At 42.2% G+C, this 19,069-nt stretch overlaps 1 protein-coding gene across 1 annotated transcript in view; it reads right to left on the bottom strand.

Annotated features, from left to right (window-relative positions):
* The window catches only part of SYTL2 (synaptotagmin like 2), a 198,963-nt gene that overhangs the window by 54,407 nt on the left and 125,487 nt on the right, over positions 1-19,069 (bottom strand). The window contains exon 10 of the mRNA XM_064576812.1: positions 15,856-16,361. Within this exon, the coding sequence (XP_064432882.1) occupies positions 15,856-15,968 (113 nt within the window). The 5' untranslated portion in view covers positions 15,969-16,361. The remainder of the gene's footprint in view (positions 1-15,855; positions 16,362-19,069) is intronic.

Below are 19,069 nucleotides of genomic sequence, written 5' to 3'. Positions count from 1 at the left end.
GAAGCAGGCAAGTTCAAATTTATGGAAGCAGGGGGATGGGGAATAGAGGCAGAGGCAAATTCTGATTGTGCAAATACTGCTTTCAAGTGTTCCACAATCATTCATGCTCACTGAAAAGCTAACACCTGTAGAACAAAACAAATACAGCCCTAAAATCTCCCTAATTTACACTTAAAAAACATTGTTCTACTTGACAAGTGGTTTTTTTTCCATCATGATAAGTGTACTCTTTAATCCCCATCCCCTATTTCCCCCATCCCTCCCACATTCCCTCTGATAACCCTCAATTTGTTCTCTATATTTAAGAGTCTGTGTCTTGATTTTTCTTTTTTCTTTGCTCATTTCTTTTGTTCATAAATTCCACATGTGAGTGAGATCACATGGCATTTTTTTTCTCTGACTTAACCCGCTTAGTGTTATATTCTCTAGCTCTATATATGTGGTTGCAAATGGCAAGATTTCATTCTTTTTTATAGCTGAGTAATATCCCATTGTATATATTTACCACTTCTTCTGTATTCATTCATCTATCAGTGGATACCAGCGCTGCTTCCATAGTTTGGCTATTGTAAATAATGCTGTAACAAACATACGGATGCATGTATCTTTTTGATTTAGTGTTTTTGTACTTTTTGGCTAAATACTTGATAATGCAACTACTGGGTTGTAGGGTAGTTCTATTTTTAATTTTTTGAGGAACCTACACACTGTTTTCCACAATGGTTGTACCAATTGCATCCCCACCAACAGTGCAAGAGGGTTCCTTTTTCTCCATATCTTCACCAATACTTGACGTTTCTTGTGTTTCAATTTTCACCATTCAGACAGGTGTGAGGTGATATCACACTGGAGTTTTGATTTGCATTTCCCTGATGATGAGTGATGTTGAGCATCTTTTCATGTGTCTGTTGCCATGTGGATGTCTTCTTCGGAGAAATATCTGTTCATGTCTTCTGCCCATTTTTTAATTGGATTATTTGTTTTTTGGGTATTGAGTTGTACCAGTTCTTTATATATTTTGGATACTAATGCTTTATGTCATTTAGAAATATCTTCTCTTATTTCATAGGTTGCCTTTTAATTTCGTTGTTTTCTTTCCTGTGCAGAAACTTTTTTTTTCTTTATGTAGTCCCAACAGTTTATTTTTGCTTTTATTTCTTTTGCCTCAGGAGACATACCTAGAAAAATGTTGTTATGGCCAATGTCAGAGTTATTATTGCCTGTGCTCTCTTCAAGGATTTTTATGATGTCAGGTCTCACATTTAGGCCTTTTAATCCACTTTGAGTTTATTTTTGTGTATGGTGTAAGAAAGTGGTCCAGTTTCATTACTTTGCATGTGGTTGTCTAGTTTTCCCAACACCATTTGCTGAAAAGCCTTTTTCCCATTGGATATTCATTCCTCCTTTGTTGAAGATTGACCATACACTGTGGATTTGTTTTTGGATTTCTGTTCTATTCCACTGATCTATGTGTCTATTTTTATGCCAGTATCATACTGTTTAAATTATTACTGCTTTGTAATATAACTCAAAATCTGGAATTGTGATACCTCCAGTTCTGTTTTTCAAGATTGCTTTGGCTAGTTGAGGCCTTTTGTGGTTCCATACAAATTTTAGGACTGTTTGTTCTAGTTATGTGAAAAATGCTGTTGTATTTTGATAGGGATTACATTAAATATGTAGATTGCTTTGAGTAGTATAGACATTTTAACAATCTTTATTCTTCCAACCCATGAGCATGGAATGTCTTCCCATTTCTTTGAATTGTCTTGAATTTCTTTCATCAGTGTTTTATAGTTTTCAGAGTACAGGTCTTTCACTTGTTTAGTTAAGTTTATTCCTAGATATTTTATTGTTTTTGGTGCAATTGTAAATGGGACTGTTTTCTTAATTTCTCTTTCTGCTGCTTCATTATTAGTGTATAGGAATGCAAAAGATTTCTGTACATTGATTTTGTATCCTGTGACTTTACTGAATTCATTTATCAATTCTAGCAGTTTTGTATATACAGTATCATGTCATTTGCAAATAGTGAGAGTTTTACTTCCTCCTTACCAATGTGGATGCCTTTATGTTGTCTAATTGCTGTGGTTAGGACTTCCAGTACTATGTTAAATAACAAATGCTAATAATGGACATGCTTGTCTTGTTCCTGACCTTAGGGAAAAAGTTCTCAGCTTTCACCATTGAGTATGATGTTGGCTGTGGGTTTTTCATATAAGGTCTTTATTATGTTGAGGTATGTTCCCTCTACATTACAGTAAGTTTTTTATCATGAATGGATGTTATACTTTGTCCAATGTTTTTTCTGCATCTATTGAAATTATATGGCTTTTATACTTTCTCTTATTGATGTGACATATCATGTTGACTGTTTTGTGAATAGTGAACCACACTTGCATCCCAGGAATAAATCCCACTTGATTATGGTGTATGATTTTTTTAAATGTATTATTGGATTTGGTTTGCTACTATTGTGTTGAGGATTTTTGCATCTATATTCATGAGAGATACTGACCTGTAGTTCTCTTTTTTGTGTTCTTTTTTTTTTTTAAGATTTTATTTATTTATTTGAGAGAGGAAGAGAGAGCATGAGTGGGGGGCAGAGGCAGAGGAAGAGGAAGAAGCGGACTCCCCACTGAGCAGGGAGCATGATGCGGGGCTCAATCCCATGACCCTGAGATCATGACCTGAGCTGAAGGCAGCTGCTTAACTGACTGAGCCACCTGGGCACCCCTTTTTGTGGTGTTCTTACCTGGTTTTGATATGAGGGTGATATTGGCCTCATAGAATAAATTTGGAAGTTTCCCTTCCTCTTCTTTTTTTTGGAATAGTTTGAGAAGGATAGGCTTTAACTCTTCTTTAAATGTTTGGTAGAATTCACGTGTGAAGCCATCTGGTCCTGGACTTCTCTTTGTTGGGAGGTTTTTGATCACTGATTCAATTTCATTGCTGGTAATTGGTCTGTTCAAATTTTCTATTTCTTCCTGCTTTAGTTTTGGTAGGTTATATGTTTCTAGGAATTTATCCATTTCTTCTAAGTTGTCCAGTTTGTTGGCTTATAGGTTTTCAGGATTTTTTTTTTTTTTTTTTGAGAGAGAGAAAGAGAATGAGCGAACAGAGGGCAGGGGTAGAGGGAGAGAGAGAATCTTAGGCAGGCTCCAGGCCCAGCGTGGAGCCTGACACAGGTCTCAATCTCACAACTCTGAGATCATGACCTGAGCCGAAATCAAGAGTCAGGTGCTTAACTGATGGAGCCACCCAGGCACCCCAAGTTTTCATAATATTCTGTTACAATTGTTTGTATTTCTGTGGTGTTGATTGTTATTTTTCCTTTTTCATTAGTGATTTTGTTTATTTGGGTCCTTTTTTTTTTTTTTTTTGATGAGTCTGGCTAGAAGTTTGTCAATTTTGTTTTAATCTTTTCAAAGAACTAGAACCTGGTTTCATTGATCTGTTTTTTTTAGTTTCTATGTCATTTATTTCTGCTCTAATCTTTATTATTTTCTCCCACTTGCTGAGTTTGGGTTTTATTTGTTCTTTTCTATCCCCTTTAGGTGTAAGTTTAGGTTGTTTGAGATTTTTCTTTCTTCTGGAGGTAGACCTGTTTTGTTATAAACTTTCCTCTTAGAACCACTTTTGCTGCATCCCAAAGATTTTAGACCATTGTGTTTTCATTTTCATTTGTCTCCATGTAATTTTTCATTTCTTCTTTGATTCCTTGGTTGACCCATTCATTGTATAGTGGCATGTTATTTATTTATTTTTTTAAGTAGCATGTTATTTAACTTTCATGTATTTGTGCTCTTTCCAGATTTTTTTCTTGTGGTTGATTCTAGTTTCATAGTGTTGTGGTCAGAAAAGATGCATGGTAAGACTTTGATTTTTAAAAATCTGTTGAGACTTGTTCTGTGGCCTAATATGTGATCTATTCTGGAGAATGTTCCATGTGCACTTGAAAAGAATGTGTATTCTACTGTTTTAGGATGGCATGTTCTGAATATATCTGTTAAATCCATCTGGTCCAGTGTGTCATCCAAAGCCACTGTTTCCTTGATGATTTTCTGTTTGGATCATCTGTCCATCAATGTAAGTAGGGTGTTAAAGTCCCCTACTAGTATTATGTTTCTATTGATTAGTTCCTTTATGTTTGTTATCAACTGCTTTATGTATTTGGGTGTTCCTATATTGAGTGCATAAATATTTACAATTGTTATATCCTCTTTTTTTAAAGATTTTATTTTTTAAGTAACCTCTACACCCAATGTGGAGCTCAAATTTACAACCCTGAGATCAAGACTTGCTTGCTCCCCTGACTGAACCAACCAGGTACCCCTATAATTGTTATCCTCTTGTTGGACTGTCCCCTTTATTGTGATATAGTGTTCTTCTTTGTCTCTTGTTACAGTCTTTGCTTTAAAGTCTATTTCGTCCAAAATAAGTATTGGTACCCTTGCTTTCTTTTGACATCGATTTGCATGATAAAGTTTTCTCCATCCCCTCACTTCCAAACTGCAGAGGTCTTTCAGTCTGAAATGAGTCACTGGTAGGTAGCATATAGATGGGTCTTGTTTTTCTATCCATTCTGTCACCCTGTGTTTTCTGATTGGAGTGGTTAGTCCATTTACATTAAAAGTAATTATTGATAGATATGTATCTATTGCCATTTTTGTTAGTGGTTTTATGGCTGTTTCTATAGATTTTCTCTGATCTTCCTTCTCTTGCTCTCTTTCATGGTTGGCTTTCCTTAGTGATATACTTGGATTCCTTTCTCTTTATTCTTTGCATATCTATTACTGGTTTTTGATTTGTGGTTACTGTTAAGTTTGTATATAACATCTTCTGCATATAGCAGTCTATATTAAGTTGATGGTCACTTAAGCTTAAACCCATTCTTTACTCTTCTCTCTGCCATGTTTTAGGTATATGGTATCATATTTTATATCCTTTTATGAATCCTTTGACTAATTTTTACAGAAATATTTATTTTTACTTTTGTGTTTTTCACTTTTCATACTCTCACTTATGGTCTTTCCTTTCCACTCAAAGAACTCCCTTTACTATTTCTTGCAGGACTGGTTTAATGATCATGAACTCCTTTAGTTTGTTTGTCTGAGAAACTCTTTATTTCTTCTTCTATTCGGAATGATAGCCCTGCTGGATAGAGTATTCTTGGCTGCAGATTTTTCCCTTTCAGCACTTCAAATATATCCTGCCACTCTCTCCTGGCCTGCAAAGTTTCTGCTAAAAAATCCACTGATAGATTTATGGGCTTTCCCCTGGTATGTAACTGTCATCTTTTCTCTTGCTGTTTTTAACATTTTTTATTGCTACTTTTTGCCATTTTAATTACTATGTGTCTTGGTGTGGATCTCCTTGGGTTGAAATTTTTGGGGGGATTTCTGTGCCTCCCGGATCTGGATATCTATTTCCTTCCCCAGATTAGGGAAGTTTCAGATATTTCTTCAAATAAATTTTCTGCCTCCTTCTCTCTCTCTTCTTCTTCTTCTGAGATCCCTATCATGCAAATATTATTACACTTGATGGAATCACTGAGGTCCCTAAGACTATTCTCGATCTGCATAATTTTCTTTCCTCTCCTTTGCTCAGCTTGGTGACTTTCTATTACTCTGTCTACCAGGTCATTAATTCCTTCCTCTGTGTCATCTAGCCTGCTATTTATTCCATCAAATGTATTTTTAATTTCATTTGTTGTGTTCTTGATCTCTGATTCTTTATCTCTGTGTTAAGAGTGTCCCTGCTGTCCTCCACTCTTTTCTCAAGTCCAGTGAGTATCTTTATGATCATTAATTTAAATTCTCTATCAGGTGTATTACTTATACCCATTTCACGTTGGTCTCTTGCTGAGGTTTGGTCCTGTTTTTTCATTTGAGAGATATCTCTCTGTCTCATTTTGACTGACTTTCTGTGTCGGTTTCTCTGTGTTCAGAAAGTCAGCTACTTCTCTTGTTCTTAATAATAGCAGCCTTATGAAGAAAAGTTCCTGTAGTGCCCTGCAGTGCATGTCCCGTTCGCCAGGGCCTGGCAAAGGGAATGTCTCCTAGGTGTTCGTATCCTCTGCTATTGAGTCTTGACCTCTTTTTCCTTCATTCCAGTTGTCTGCAGAGGTTCTCTTTGCCTATCATGGGCAGTGTTTGCTCCCCAGCAGGAGTGGGGCACATTTTAACAAAGTGTGTAGTGGTCTGCTTACAAAATGAGACCTGCCCCCACTGCGGCTGGAACTGATGTCCCACACAATGCCTGGGTGCGGAGACGTGACGTTGGAGAGATTTGCACTGGTCTTCTTGGGGAGGGGCCACAGTGCTGAGAATAAGGCAAGTGTGACTGAAAAGGGAGGATCCAGCAAAGTGTAGGGTGGCGTGTCTTGGTGTAAACAAGTTAGGTGAGCAAGTGTCAGAGCCAGGCTGGTTCCCGCAGGTGGCTGTTGTTTATGCTGGGGAGCAGGGGAGGGAAATGGCACCTGCCAGCTCCTTTGTTCCTGGAGGGGTTGCCCCATGATTGTTGTCTCTCAGAGCCACAAGCCATAGTCCGAAATGAGCAAATCACTCCCTCCTGTCTTCCCTTGGTATTTTTCAAACTGCCGGTTCTAGCTGTATGTTTGGGCTCTTTATGTGCTATGTCTTTAATGGTGGGGACTCAGCTTCCTAATGTCCTCCAGGCTCTCCTAGAGCCAAGTCCCTGATTTTTAAAGTTCCAGGCTTTAAGTCCCACTGGTTTTAAGAACTCACAAATTCAGCCCCTCTTTCAAAGGCAAATATTATGGGGATTCATCCTCCAGTTTGTGGGTTCCCCATGTGAAAGTCTGTTTTTCACCCTTTTCTGTGTCACCGGCTCCCTCGGCATAGCAGACGGCCCCAGTCCACTTCACTCCCAGACCAGGTCTTCGCCCTTTCTACCTTTTTTGATGTGGCCTCTTCACCATTTAGTTGTGGAATTTGTTCTGCCAGTCTTCGTGTTGTTTTCTGGGTTATTTATGCAGACATGAGTGTTATCTAGTTGTATCTATGGGACGAGGTGGGCTTAGGGTCCTCCTACTCTGCCATCTTCCCAGCCAACCCTCTACTTGACAAGTCTTTTAAATTCCACATCTCTCCATCTATGTCAATAAAATGAGAATCACAGACTCTAGAACGTAGTCACAGAATAAAGGAGTATAAAAGCCTTAAGCTGACTTTGAACTTTTGGAAGGTAATGTGCTATGAAATCCAAGAAGGTTTCATGATTGTCATTCAAGTTAATATGCACCTTCCTAAAGTAACAACTCTATGTGTCTTAGCTAGAGAACATGTATGATGGCCACACCAAGGTGATGGCAGGGCTGTGTGTGAGGGATGCACATCAGCATACCTGGGAGTGGGATTCTAGCAAGTACATTTCCTCTCTCCTAAGTGTATCTGGGGAGTGTCTTTTTACCCAGAGTCCAGCTCTTTGCTGGAACGTTCTCTCCTCTCCCAATTACCTAGGAAGAAGTGACTCCATCCCAAACATACCCAATCACAACACTTGGACACACACTGTCATCACCAAATCCTGACAAAGACACTCAGACATGGTTTTGACAAAGACATGGTTTTGAATCACCAGAGAAGATCATGATTCTTATTAAACATTTCTAATGGTTTCCAATTGCCTAAGGCTTTCCGCAGGGCAAACAATCTCCTATGGGCTGCTGATGGAGCTTTTGCCTTCTCCTCCCAAAGGACCAAGTTTGAGTTCAATTCCAGAAGAGAGAAGTCCTTTCAGAATTTCCTGATTAGAAAGTGAGCCCCTAGGTGCAGAGCCTCTACTCCGTATATCCTTGCTCAGTGTCTCTGGAAAATAGTGGGTTTTTGGGGCACCTAGGTGGCTCAGTTGGTTAAGTGACTGCCTTCGGCTCAGGTCATGATCCTGGAGTCCCGGGATCGAGTCCCGCATCAGGCTCCCTGCTTGGCAGGGAGTCTGCTTCTCCCTCTGACCCTCCCCCCTCTCATGTACTCTCTCTCATTCTCGCTCTCTCAAATAAATAAATAAAATCTTAAAAAAAAAAAAAGAAAATAGTGGGTTTTTATTCAGTGCTTGTGGAGTGAAGGAGTTGCATATGAGGCCCCTGACCACCTATGTGGTTTCAGGCTGCCTTTTCAGGTTCATTTTCCAGCACTTACCCCTGGACTCTACTTGCCAGTACTATAGACTTCTTACTATTCTCCAAACAGCTCTTTCTGGCCTCCCTAAACATTAGAAGCAGAAAGACTATGAGCTTTAGACTCTCCCAAACAGGTCCAAATCCCAGTTCTCACCCTTCCTATATGCTACCCGGGCAGCTTACTGAACCGCCCGAAGCTTCAGTTCTTTGTAGAGACGGGGGAAGAGAAGACCTACTCTGCAGGACTTCTGAGGTGATTAAATGAAGTATTTACCTGAAAGCACCTAACCGTGCTTGGATCTTGGTAAGAGGCCAATAAATGTGAAGTCTCTCAGGATATCTCTCCTCACTTCTCTGTGCAGCACATTGCTCCTTATCCTTCAGATCCAGCTCGTGCATCACCGCACAGGGGAAGCCTTCCCTGATTGCCAAGGCACAGGTCAGCAGCTTGCCCCTCCCCAGGCTCCCACAGCACTGACCACACCATATTCCAATGATCTATTTGCACATCTGTCTCACTGACTAATCTGTCAACTCCGCAGACTCTCTGAAGGTGAGGACTACATCTTAATCACCTTTGTCATGCCAGCACACAGCACCAAGCCTGGCACAGAGCTGACACACAACAACTGTTTGGCGAATGAATAAATTAAAGAACAAATAAATGCTCCACAGCCACCCCAGTCTGAGTCAGGCAAAAGAGAAGAGTGACCCTGTCACTGCTGGGGTTAGGTGAACCATACCTGTCAAATGGCAGTGACTTCTCCTGATGAGGCAGGACACCTCGCTCTTGGCAGAATAGGAACAAACATGATGAAATCTGGCATCAGCCATCATCTTGTCATAAGAGACCACAAACCCTCCTAGCATAACAACTCTCGATTTCTCTTCAGGAGGTTGTTTATTTACTTATTTTTGGTGTTCGGCGGAAAGGTATTTTGTAGGGGCCCCTGTGCGACCTCGGATCTGCTCCTGCCTAAACGACTGTCTGTAAGCCCTGATCATGCTAAATTTTCCGTGCACCATGCGCACACACTGGGTGAGTCAGGCTCCCCAAAACACATGGGCCCTGGAGAGACTGGTAGCCATTATAGTACAGAATTAGGAGGGGGATTCTGGCTTATCATTTAAGTGGCTAAAGAATAAGAGATTATTCAAATTCATTAAGTGCCATTTATGTCTTTCCTCACATGATAATCTCTGCTAGGTTTAATCAATGAATTCCTGTTTCGATCATAGCCATCTGGAATATTTCATAGATGAATACATACGTGTATAAAACCCAGGTTTTATAAAGATGTAGGATCATTTAAAAAAAAAAAAATCCCACCATCTAGATGGTGCTATTAAAATCTTCTCTACCAGCCTGGATTGTTGTGTCATTTTTCATCAATTCTAATTTACCAATAAAAATGGCATTTGATTCTCTAATTCTTTTTTTTTTTTTAAGATTTTATTTATTTTTTAGAGAGCGAGCGAGAGAGAAACAGCATAAGAGGGGAGAGGGTCAGAGGGAGAAGCAGGCTCCCCACTGAGCCCGGAGCCTGATGTGGGACTCGATCCCAGGACCCCGGGATCATGACCCGAGCCGAAGGCAGACGCTTAACCATTTGAGCCACCCAGGCGCCCGATTCTCTAATTCTTATATCATTTAGTTGAAGTGAGAAAAAGATGTTTCTTGAGATCACGGTTTTCATCCCTTACCATCCTCTGCACGTAGGCACATTGTGTGTAGGGGAGAGCTGAGGAGAGAGAAGATGCCCGCTAAACCCCCATGGGCTGGTGGCCTTAAGTGAAGGTAGAGGGAGAGCACTCAGCCCAGACAGGACACTGTCCTGCTGGCCCTCCAGGCAGGTCATGCCCCCATTCCCTTGGCTAATACATACAAAGCATGTGTTTTGTACTAGCCCCGTGCTAGTCACCTAACATGAATCATCTCATTGAATACTTACATTTTCACCATCATGTACAAAGAAATTAGCTGCAAAAGACAGCCATCTTGCCTCCTCCTTATGCTAAAGGCCACATCTATTCATTTGTTCATTAATTCATTAATCCCCTATCATGTACCAGCCATATGCTCAGAATTGTGCATAAAAAAATCAGGCCCTAAACGCCTGTCTCAATTCCTGTGTTGCAAAGAGAGAGTGTGAGCACTTCCAGATGAAAACCAGAAGAGTAGGGACACCCTCCAGGCTGGCCTCAACACTTTTCCCTCAGCCTATCCTCTCTTCCTCCTTTTATTCACGCAACACACCCCGGCTTCCAACTATTCATCATGATTAGACAAAGGCCTACCTGGTTGTTGTTATCTAGTCAACTAGATAAGAACCAGGTGGCTGTCCAGAGAGGTTGACTGGCCCATCCCCCAGCTTTTTTTTTTTAACCCCTCAGTACATTGGACAAGATGGTTAGACTGTGTGATTTGAAAGTACTCTGGGGTCAAAGAAGTTAGGAGGTTTGCCCAAAGTCACCCAGAGCCAGGATCAGAAGCCATCCAGATGCTGTTTCTGCTACTCACTCTGCTACTGAGAGAGCCAAACATGATTTTGGTGTCTAAGATGGTCAACACACTTCACTCTACAAAGGAATTCAGCCTTTGAAAGAGAATCTGAAAACCAACACATGTGAAAATGAAATAAATTGCAAATGCTCCTTACAGTGGAAAATGAGAGTGCTCGCTTCGGCAGCACATATACAGTGGAAAATGAGAGGAAACGTGTGTCCCTTGTGTCACAGACACATCATAAATCCCCACCTTCTGCTGAGAGGCAGCACAGCATGTGGAAAGCATAGGCTTTGCAGTGTGAGGAGCAAGGCTTCAATCTTGCAGGGAGCTTAACCTCTTCCACCTCATTTCCTCAGTGTTAAGCAGGTTCAGCTACACTGCTATGTAGGTGAAAGGGGAAAATGTATCTGGAACTCTGTATACAATATAGTTCCTTGACAAATGTTGGTTCCTTTCCTCTTTGCTTTGACAGAAAACACCCCAGAGGTCCTGGAAAGCAGTTCTTCAATGCCAACTGCTTTCACTTAAAAACAAAACTAGGTCTTAGGGGACCAGCTAAGAATCATAAGATGTGGTCACGATTGAGATGTTATCTGTGGCAAGAATGCCCGTCCCGTTGATGTGGTTCTGTGTGCACGGGGGTGGTAGGCGTGATGCTGGTGGTGCACAGACACACACACGGGCAAAGACTTCCTGCTGACAGTATGATGCGAAGCACAGGAAATACCACCTTTAGACTGTCTTATTTTCAAACTATAAAAGACTAAAATTACATATGTGTATGCAGGATGGTGTTTCTTAAAAAGAAGAGAGAGTAGGGAGAGAGAAAGAATCTATCCTGGTGTCTGCCTCCCTGCTGGTCTGTGAAATGTCTCTGGCTGGCAGTCAGGGAAGCAAGCTGAATACACACGCGTGGTGATGACCGGGCCCAGCACTTGGGGCTGCAGGCAGAGAGGCAGCGCGAAACCCAGCTGCGGGGGCGACAGTGACCTAGGACTGTTATCTTCTAGCTGCCTCCTGAGACACCACAGTGGCTATTCCCTTGGGTTCGAGTCCATGTTCTACCATGAACAGGTAGAACAGATTTGGGAACTGAACACTTACTTCCCCTGTATGACACTCATCTTTCTCATTCATGAAATCAGACCAGAGGTAACATATAGATTAAATCATCTCCACAATGTCTCAAATGAGCGTGCATGTGAACAATTCCAAGCCCTGGATATATCAGGAAAGGCAAACGGATTTCAGTGGGAATGTGAAATCTCACCTACAGCCGTGCCGAAAAGGACTCAGAGGCAGCATCTGCAACAGCGCTCCAGGGCACTGGTGAGACCCTCCCATAGCTGTAGGAGGATTATACTCCAGAGTCCATAATAATTAGCATTCGAAAGATCAGTCTGATTTATAGTGGCAGGTTTGCCTTTTTAATGATGTTTTGCTTAGGCCCATATTAGGTTTATATGATGTGTGCTTCTAAAACCACATACCAACTAGGAGAAGGACTGGGAAACTCTAAAATCGTGTTAGGGAAACAAAGTTGAGATTTTAAATTTGCAATTGATAATCCATTAAATGGATAAAGGTCATTTCCTTTTAATTACCGTAGAATTCTCTTCATATCATTGTCCAGAGAAGTTCCTTATACTTAATAGATGCTCAATTAAATTTCACTGCATTAAATAATTGAGGATTTTAAGAGTCCTTTCCTCCTAAGGCGTCAGACTACCAACCATAGAATTCCGCCCTTTTTTAGACAAAAGGTGGAGTAGAGAATAAGGGAATTCAAATGTATCCATCTCCTCTTACGTGCTAAGAAGATTAAGAATTATCTTACTTAATCCTGACTCTAATCCTTTGAGTTTGGTATTATGGTCATTCTCAGTCTCTGGGTTAAGGCTCAGAAAGGTTAAGTCACTTGTCCAATGAACCACAGTTGATTAGTGGTAAGGAGAGGATTCAAATTCATGTCAGTTTTGACTCCAAGGTTAAGCAGGGGACTTCTTCCCTAGCCTTGTGTAGGAATAATACCAATGATTTTGACCCTAATTGAACATGGATGCTTTGTGAACATACTGAAATTCACTTCAACCACTCTGGAGTATCTGATTACGACTACTAATAATAACTCATAGACAGACAGTGCTTCACAAATTAACAAATGATTAACAAATGACGGCTTGCAGCTTGACAAATTGCAAAAGGCAATAATAGCAGCATGGGGTAGAGGGAATAGTGCTGGACCAAGAGCTTTCCTTACCACGACTCTGGCAGCGGTTATCTGAGTGGCCCTGGGCTTGTTGCTTCCCCTCTCTGGGCTTTACCTTCTTTATCTGTAAAATGATTTATAGGGACCAAAAAATCTTCCCAGAGCTGTCAGGCTGTATGGAAAGCTGATGGAAGAGTCAAAGACAAACAGCTGGAGACGGCAAAGGGGCTGACAGCAAAAGCCCGTGGAACAGCATTTTCAGAGACCAGAGATCTAGTTCCACCAACCCAGGAGCAGAACAGCCTCAGACCCATACCCACAAGTCCCTTCAGTCCTAAATCAAAGAAGGGGTCAGAGTTCAATTTCTTTATGTGAAGCAGGCCAGACCATGGGCTGGGCCTCTTTGTGTCCACCAGCTATGGGCCGCCCCCCAACCCACGTGCGCCATCACTCCTCCCCAGGCCCAGAGTCCTAAACCTATCTATCTGTGGTTGAGTCAAACATCAGGTGCTTGACATCTAAGAACTCCCCCAGCATGGTGGTAGTACACAGGGCTTGACTCACACTGGATTTCTTGCCACCCCAAGACTTCTTGCTATCAGTTCACAGAAGCAGCAGCTGCTGGGTCACCCTGAGAAACAGCGCCTGGAAGGGGAGTCTGCAAACCCACTGCTGCTAAGGGACTCACTGCACTGTTGCTGCAGCTGCAGCCGGGCTGGTTCCTGAGGCTGTATGCTCACACCCCTTACAAAGCCTGGCTCCTGCCAGAACTTTGCATTTTGGAGGATTTTTCCATCAGCCACTGCATATGCCCGTGAAACACCTCCACTCCACTCACACGGAAACACACAACTACAGGGAAGATCCAGCAGCCTGCAGTCCAAGGGACCAAGGACATTTAGAGGGGGGTAGGGGGGAGGACAAATCTCTCTTCCTAACCCGGCTCGATGGAGGATGTAGAATTGCAGCCCACATATAACACCCAATTAATGGAGGAATCGAAGGTATTCAGCAACCCAGTAGTCACAGTCCCCACAACCTGATGTAGGAAGAGGGGCCCAGTGTTATCTTCGCCCCACTGCTTTCTTTCCAAGTCTCCCTGTCTTGTCTTCTGAGAGGATAAAGGAATTCCCACGATGCTTTAAGAATCAGCTAGTATTTTCTCTGTGTTGCCCTCACTCCTTATTTTTAAAATAGGCGTAACAGTCCTGCCTTGCCAAATCTCACATGCCTCTGGTTGTGAGGAAACGTAGAACAACATTCATGAAAGGGCTTTATAAACTGTACATGGGCAAAGGATCAATGCTACCAAAAGGCTCTGAGGGAGGACTGGGGTAAATCTCCTGCCCCTCCTGGATAAAATGCTCAAGGCACCGCATTTGCTGAGATTGGAGAACAGCCACCCACCCCCATCCCAGTGCACAGAGCACTACAGGCGACTTGTAGGGAGGCACATGATAAGTAAAGCGCCCATTCTCAGGCTCTCCAGTACCTGTCACCATCACAGCTCAGTGTCCTAGCTATCAAGCAGCTGCCCCCTTCTCCATAGCCAGGTGCCAGGATGGTCAGTCTGCTACTGTTTTCTCAGAAAAAGGAGGCAGAGTTAGTGCATGAGTACCCGAAGACCAGAATGTGATTCTCAATCCTGACACCTACGGGTTGTATGAGCTTGTGCAAGTTACCTGACCTGTCTCAAAGTTAACTTCCACACATATCAAGGAGGCATAATTATATCCCACTCTGAGCCCCTACCAACTGCACAAGAGTGTTTGAACTCAGAAAAACGCCCTTTGCAATCTGTTCATCACTGTCATTTGGGAATCATTTGTTAGTTTGTTAAGCACTGTCTCTATGAGCTATTATTAGTAGCCATAAACAGATGCTCCGGAGTGCTTGGAGTGAATTTCAGCATGTTTACAAAGCATCTATGCTCAATTAGGCTCAAAATATGGGAAATGATGCCAATAAATCCATTACTCATGGTCCTGTGTCCCAGGAAATAAGAACATGGCTTATGTTCCTTTCAGGTAACTCCTGGGATGGGGATTATGCAGTTAATACTACTAACGTACATTCCAGAAGCCTTCCACTGTTTTCAAAGTCCAGAATTACACAGGTAATAGATGGCTTAAGCCCACTTCTTCGGCATCCTGCTCTCATGCTCCTTCTACCGACCCTGTGGTGAGTGGAAAGTGGAGCGAATGTTGACGTGGAACATGTGGGTTCCTCTCAGCAAGAACATGTCAAAGCTGCCACTCCTTCTTGTGAGACACAAATGAAAAAGTGGCTCAATCAGAGCCAATTTCAATTACTGTTGAAACCAATTCAAACATTTCTCAAAGTATGCAGAAACGTGAGTTACTTCCCAATTTATTTTCTTTTAAAAATCTTAGGAATTGGGGTGCCTGGGTGGCTCAGTCATTAAGTGTCTGCCTTCAGCTCAGGTCATGATCCCAGGGTCCTGGGATCGAGCTCCACATTGGGTTCTCTGCTCGGTGGGAAGCCTGTTTCTCCCTCTCCCACTCCCCCTCCTTGTGTTCCCTCTCTCGCTGTGTCTCTCTCTGTCAAGTAAATAAAATCTTAAAAAAAATAATAATAAAATAAAAATAAAATAAAATAAAAATCTTAAGAATTAAAAAAAATCCAATTTAGTTTATGATTCCATTTTTTAAAAGGTGGATATAAATATGCACACATTCAAATATGCATATGTAGATGTATGTATGTGTTTGTATAGATTTCATTTTTAATTCAGTATTTAATAAATTAAAGGGGTTTTGTTTATCAAGACTATTTCTGGCAGGAGTCCTAAGGGATAAATTAAGAGACACGAAGACGGAAAAAAATCCCATCCAGGAAGGAACCTAAAACCTAAAACCTGTAAGTTCAGACTCCAAGTCAGAATTACCACTTACGGCTGAGGGAAGAAGGTGTCCCCTCTTCTTACAGACTGTCCCTCCTTCCCTCATGCCCAAGGACCTCCTGGCCCCTTACCTGACTCTCTCCTCTTCAACCCTCTTCAGGGCAGCGTCCCGCTGCAGAACCTTCATGATGGCTTCTTGCTCCTCCTCTGTCAGGAAGCTCAAGTCAATCATTATGAAAAGCATACACAAAAATAAGAGCAACCAATCTGGCCTACAGTTCTCAAAGCAAAACAACTATGACTGTTGCTCAATGATTAGAAGATGCAAAAAATTAAATGAAGTAATATTTTGTTCAACTCTGCAGCACAAGTCTTACGTTGGCCCGGCAAAAGTTTCAGGTGGCTGATTGCAAAGTCCTCCACGGCCCTTCCAGAGAGGAAGTGGTGGTCCAGGGAACGACGTGGAGAGGAGGCTCTCAGAAGGACTCTGCATTCCTTGCCAGACAGCTCACTTGTTCCCACAGCGGCGTTCCGACTCACACTCCCACTCTGGACCAGTCTCAGACTCAGTAGATTCTCCTTGTGTCTGGGTCATCAACTCGAGGAGAGGCCGCAGCACCTGAGCATCTCGTGATACCTGGGGTATCACGAGACAGTAAACACAAGACAGCGTGAGGCAGTTCCGTAAGCATTGCTCATTATTACAAGATTTAAAACGTGCCTGGGGAAAGAGAATGACCAGTGAGATGGTCTCTGAGATCAGGGAAACCAGTTTGGCCAGCTTCCTGAGCAAATGGGTCATGAAACACGCTTCTACTCAATTTCAGACTGCCAAGATGGAGAGCACACAAAATGCCTGTTGATGTTTGACAACCCGCTGAGGAAAGGGACGGCTGCAAAAAAAGGAGCTGGTTCTCTCTCTCCAAACTCACGGCATACTAGGCTAAAAAGTCACACTCAAGGTCAATAAGATCAGGGAGACGTGATTCCAGTCATCAAGCAATCATCGGTAAGAAACTAGAAATAAAAATTCACAAGTGCTCACATCTCTGTGAGTAGGAATATTGCACGGGAACATATCTGGGCTCTGTAATGACAGGTGATGAGCAGGTATCACGTAAAGGTAGTGTGCACAAGAGGGGGAAATGTTATTCTTCACCTGGTCCCACCTCTAACCCTTGCTGGCTCTAGAGCAACTCACCAAGCTTGCTCCCTTCACTTCTGAGGAGAAAGAACACTTACTGGTGTGTGTATATAAACTAGGGGAAAGGAAGAGGCAGAATTTCAACCTCCCCCATCCAAAGTGAGAATTTTAAGTAGGACTTTGGGCAAGAATCCTATTTTCTTTGAGGCCACCCAAACTCATGTGCAATGAGAAGGTGACATGAAGAATTTCACAGTTGTTTGGGACTTCAGAGGTCACCTACTCCAGGACGGGGGCCGTTTAACAAACACAGTGCTACATATGGCCAGTAGACACTAAAAACCTAGGATTCAGTAGGTTTCAGCCAGTCTCACTGAAGAATAAAACAGTACGTGTATGACTGAGTGCTTTTTATGAATACTTATTCATATACTTATTCAAATACTCCGCTTTGGCAAATAGAACCCCTGGGAAGTATTCCCTTTGTCACATTAACAAGGGACCCCCCACTCTGAGGCTTGGGGGTTTTCTCATTCCCACTTACCTACCAGTAGGATGTCCCTCACCAGCTGTAAAGATGAAGTGAAATAATGAAAATCAAATAGCACATATCTTGCATCCTCTACCAAAAATAGCTACTAAAAATATATTCTAGCTTCCTTTCTGAGTTCACACTTCTGTTCTATACCTCTAGATAAGAGTGTATTTGGTCATGTTGTTTCCTTTTCTCTTTTGTATTATGTTTCCTTCTGATCTCCCCCATGAAGTATGGACTTCAAGAACAGGTACTCTGATGACCGTTGTTTTATATTCCTGTGGCTCTCTGCATATAACTCACAGCGACTACTCAAACAAATGTTAAGACACTATTTTATTCTCTCTTTTTAAGATGTGCACCCATTTGTATAAGTTGGTGCCTGTTTGTTCATCTTGAAAAATACTCATCCTTCAAACATGAAAGCTACCACCTCCAAGAAGCCCTCCCTAACTATCTCAGCTAGAATTAAAAGTAGATTCACTTATTGCTCCTAACTCTTCACTCCCTCCCCGAAATAGCTATGCAACCATGTCGCCACTAGAGTAAGCAGCGTATTCACCCCAACCCTCCCGTTGTCGGGCTTGACCTGTGACTTTGGTCAATGGAAGGCTGCAAACGTGATGCAAGCATAGGCTTGTGGGGGTTGGCTTGGCTGCTTATACTCCTGCCACCGGCCGCAAGAAGAGCCTGCCCTAGGTGGCTTCTGACTTTCCAGTCCAGGTCCCAGAAAAGGAGATATAAGGTCAGACCAACCCTGAGCCGCCCGAAGTCAGGCCATCCCAGCTGACCTGGAGATTATGGGAAGAAATAAATATTTGTTGTTGGAAGCCACTGAAGTTTGGGGTTGTTACAACACTTCTGTCGCAAGAGCCCGACTAACACAAAAACTTTCTTCTTCGTATGTATACCCCCACCGCTATAATTATTTATCTTCCTTCAATCACTCCCATTTGACTGAGTCTCTGAATGTAGTAAGTAGGTAAGTAGATGAATGAACCTAATCCAAGTATACAGGTTCACCAGGGGATGGCTGTCTATTCTTTCATGCAGAATAGCTTCTTCCAGCATAATAACCTCCTTAGATCTCAGAGGCTAGCGAAGAAATAAATTGAGGCTACATTCGGAGAACCATGGACGCTGCCATATGGTTCAGTGAGAGACTGTTTTAAAGTCAATGAGTATGGGACAGGCAGAGAACAAAGGAGAAAAACAACTCAGGTTGTCCAGCAGTGGTAACTGGGAGTGTTGCTAAAGGAGGAAACGCTGGTTTCTACATCTTCATGTACAACCACAAGCTAACCAGTGCTTCTGCATAAGAGCTTCTAAGGGTTAAAGGTTTTTTCTAAAAATCAGTGAGACAAAGGGCAATGTCTTCATTTTACAGAGAAAGGAGGGAAGGGCTAGAACCTTTGACTCCTAATTGGGAGAGACACCAGCAGAGCCCTTGGATGGCAATCAAGACTCTTCAATACCAGGTGCTTTCCCAATTCCCAATACTCCGGATGCTATCTATCATAGGAGCTAATCAAACATTTCATTCAGCAAACATTTATTGAGAGCCTATTATGTGCCTGGCACTGTTGTAAGCACGGAGATACAGTGATACATAAGAGAGAAAAAAATGTCCTGTCCTTGTGGAGCCTACTTGCCCCTCAGAGGAGAC

Source organism: Mirounga angustirostris, unplaced genomic scaffold (assembly GCF_029215605.1).
Source record: "Mirounga angustirostris isolate CCGP_5_RB_7025 unplaced genomic scaffold, mMirAng1.0.hap1 SCAF_13, whole genome shotgun sequence".
Lineage (NCBI taxonomy): Eukaryota > Metazoa > Chordata > Mammalia > Carnivora > Phocidae > Mirounga > Mirounga angustirostris.
This window is presented reverse-complemented; position numbering and strand designations above follow the sequence as displayed.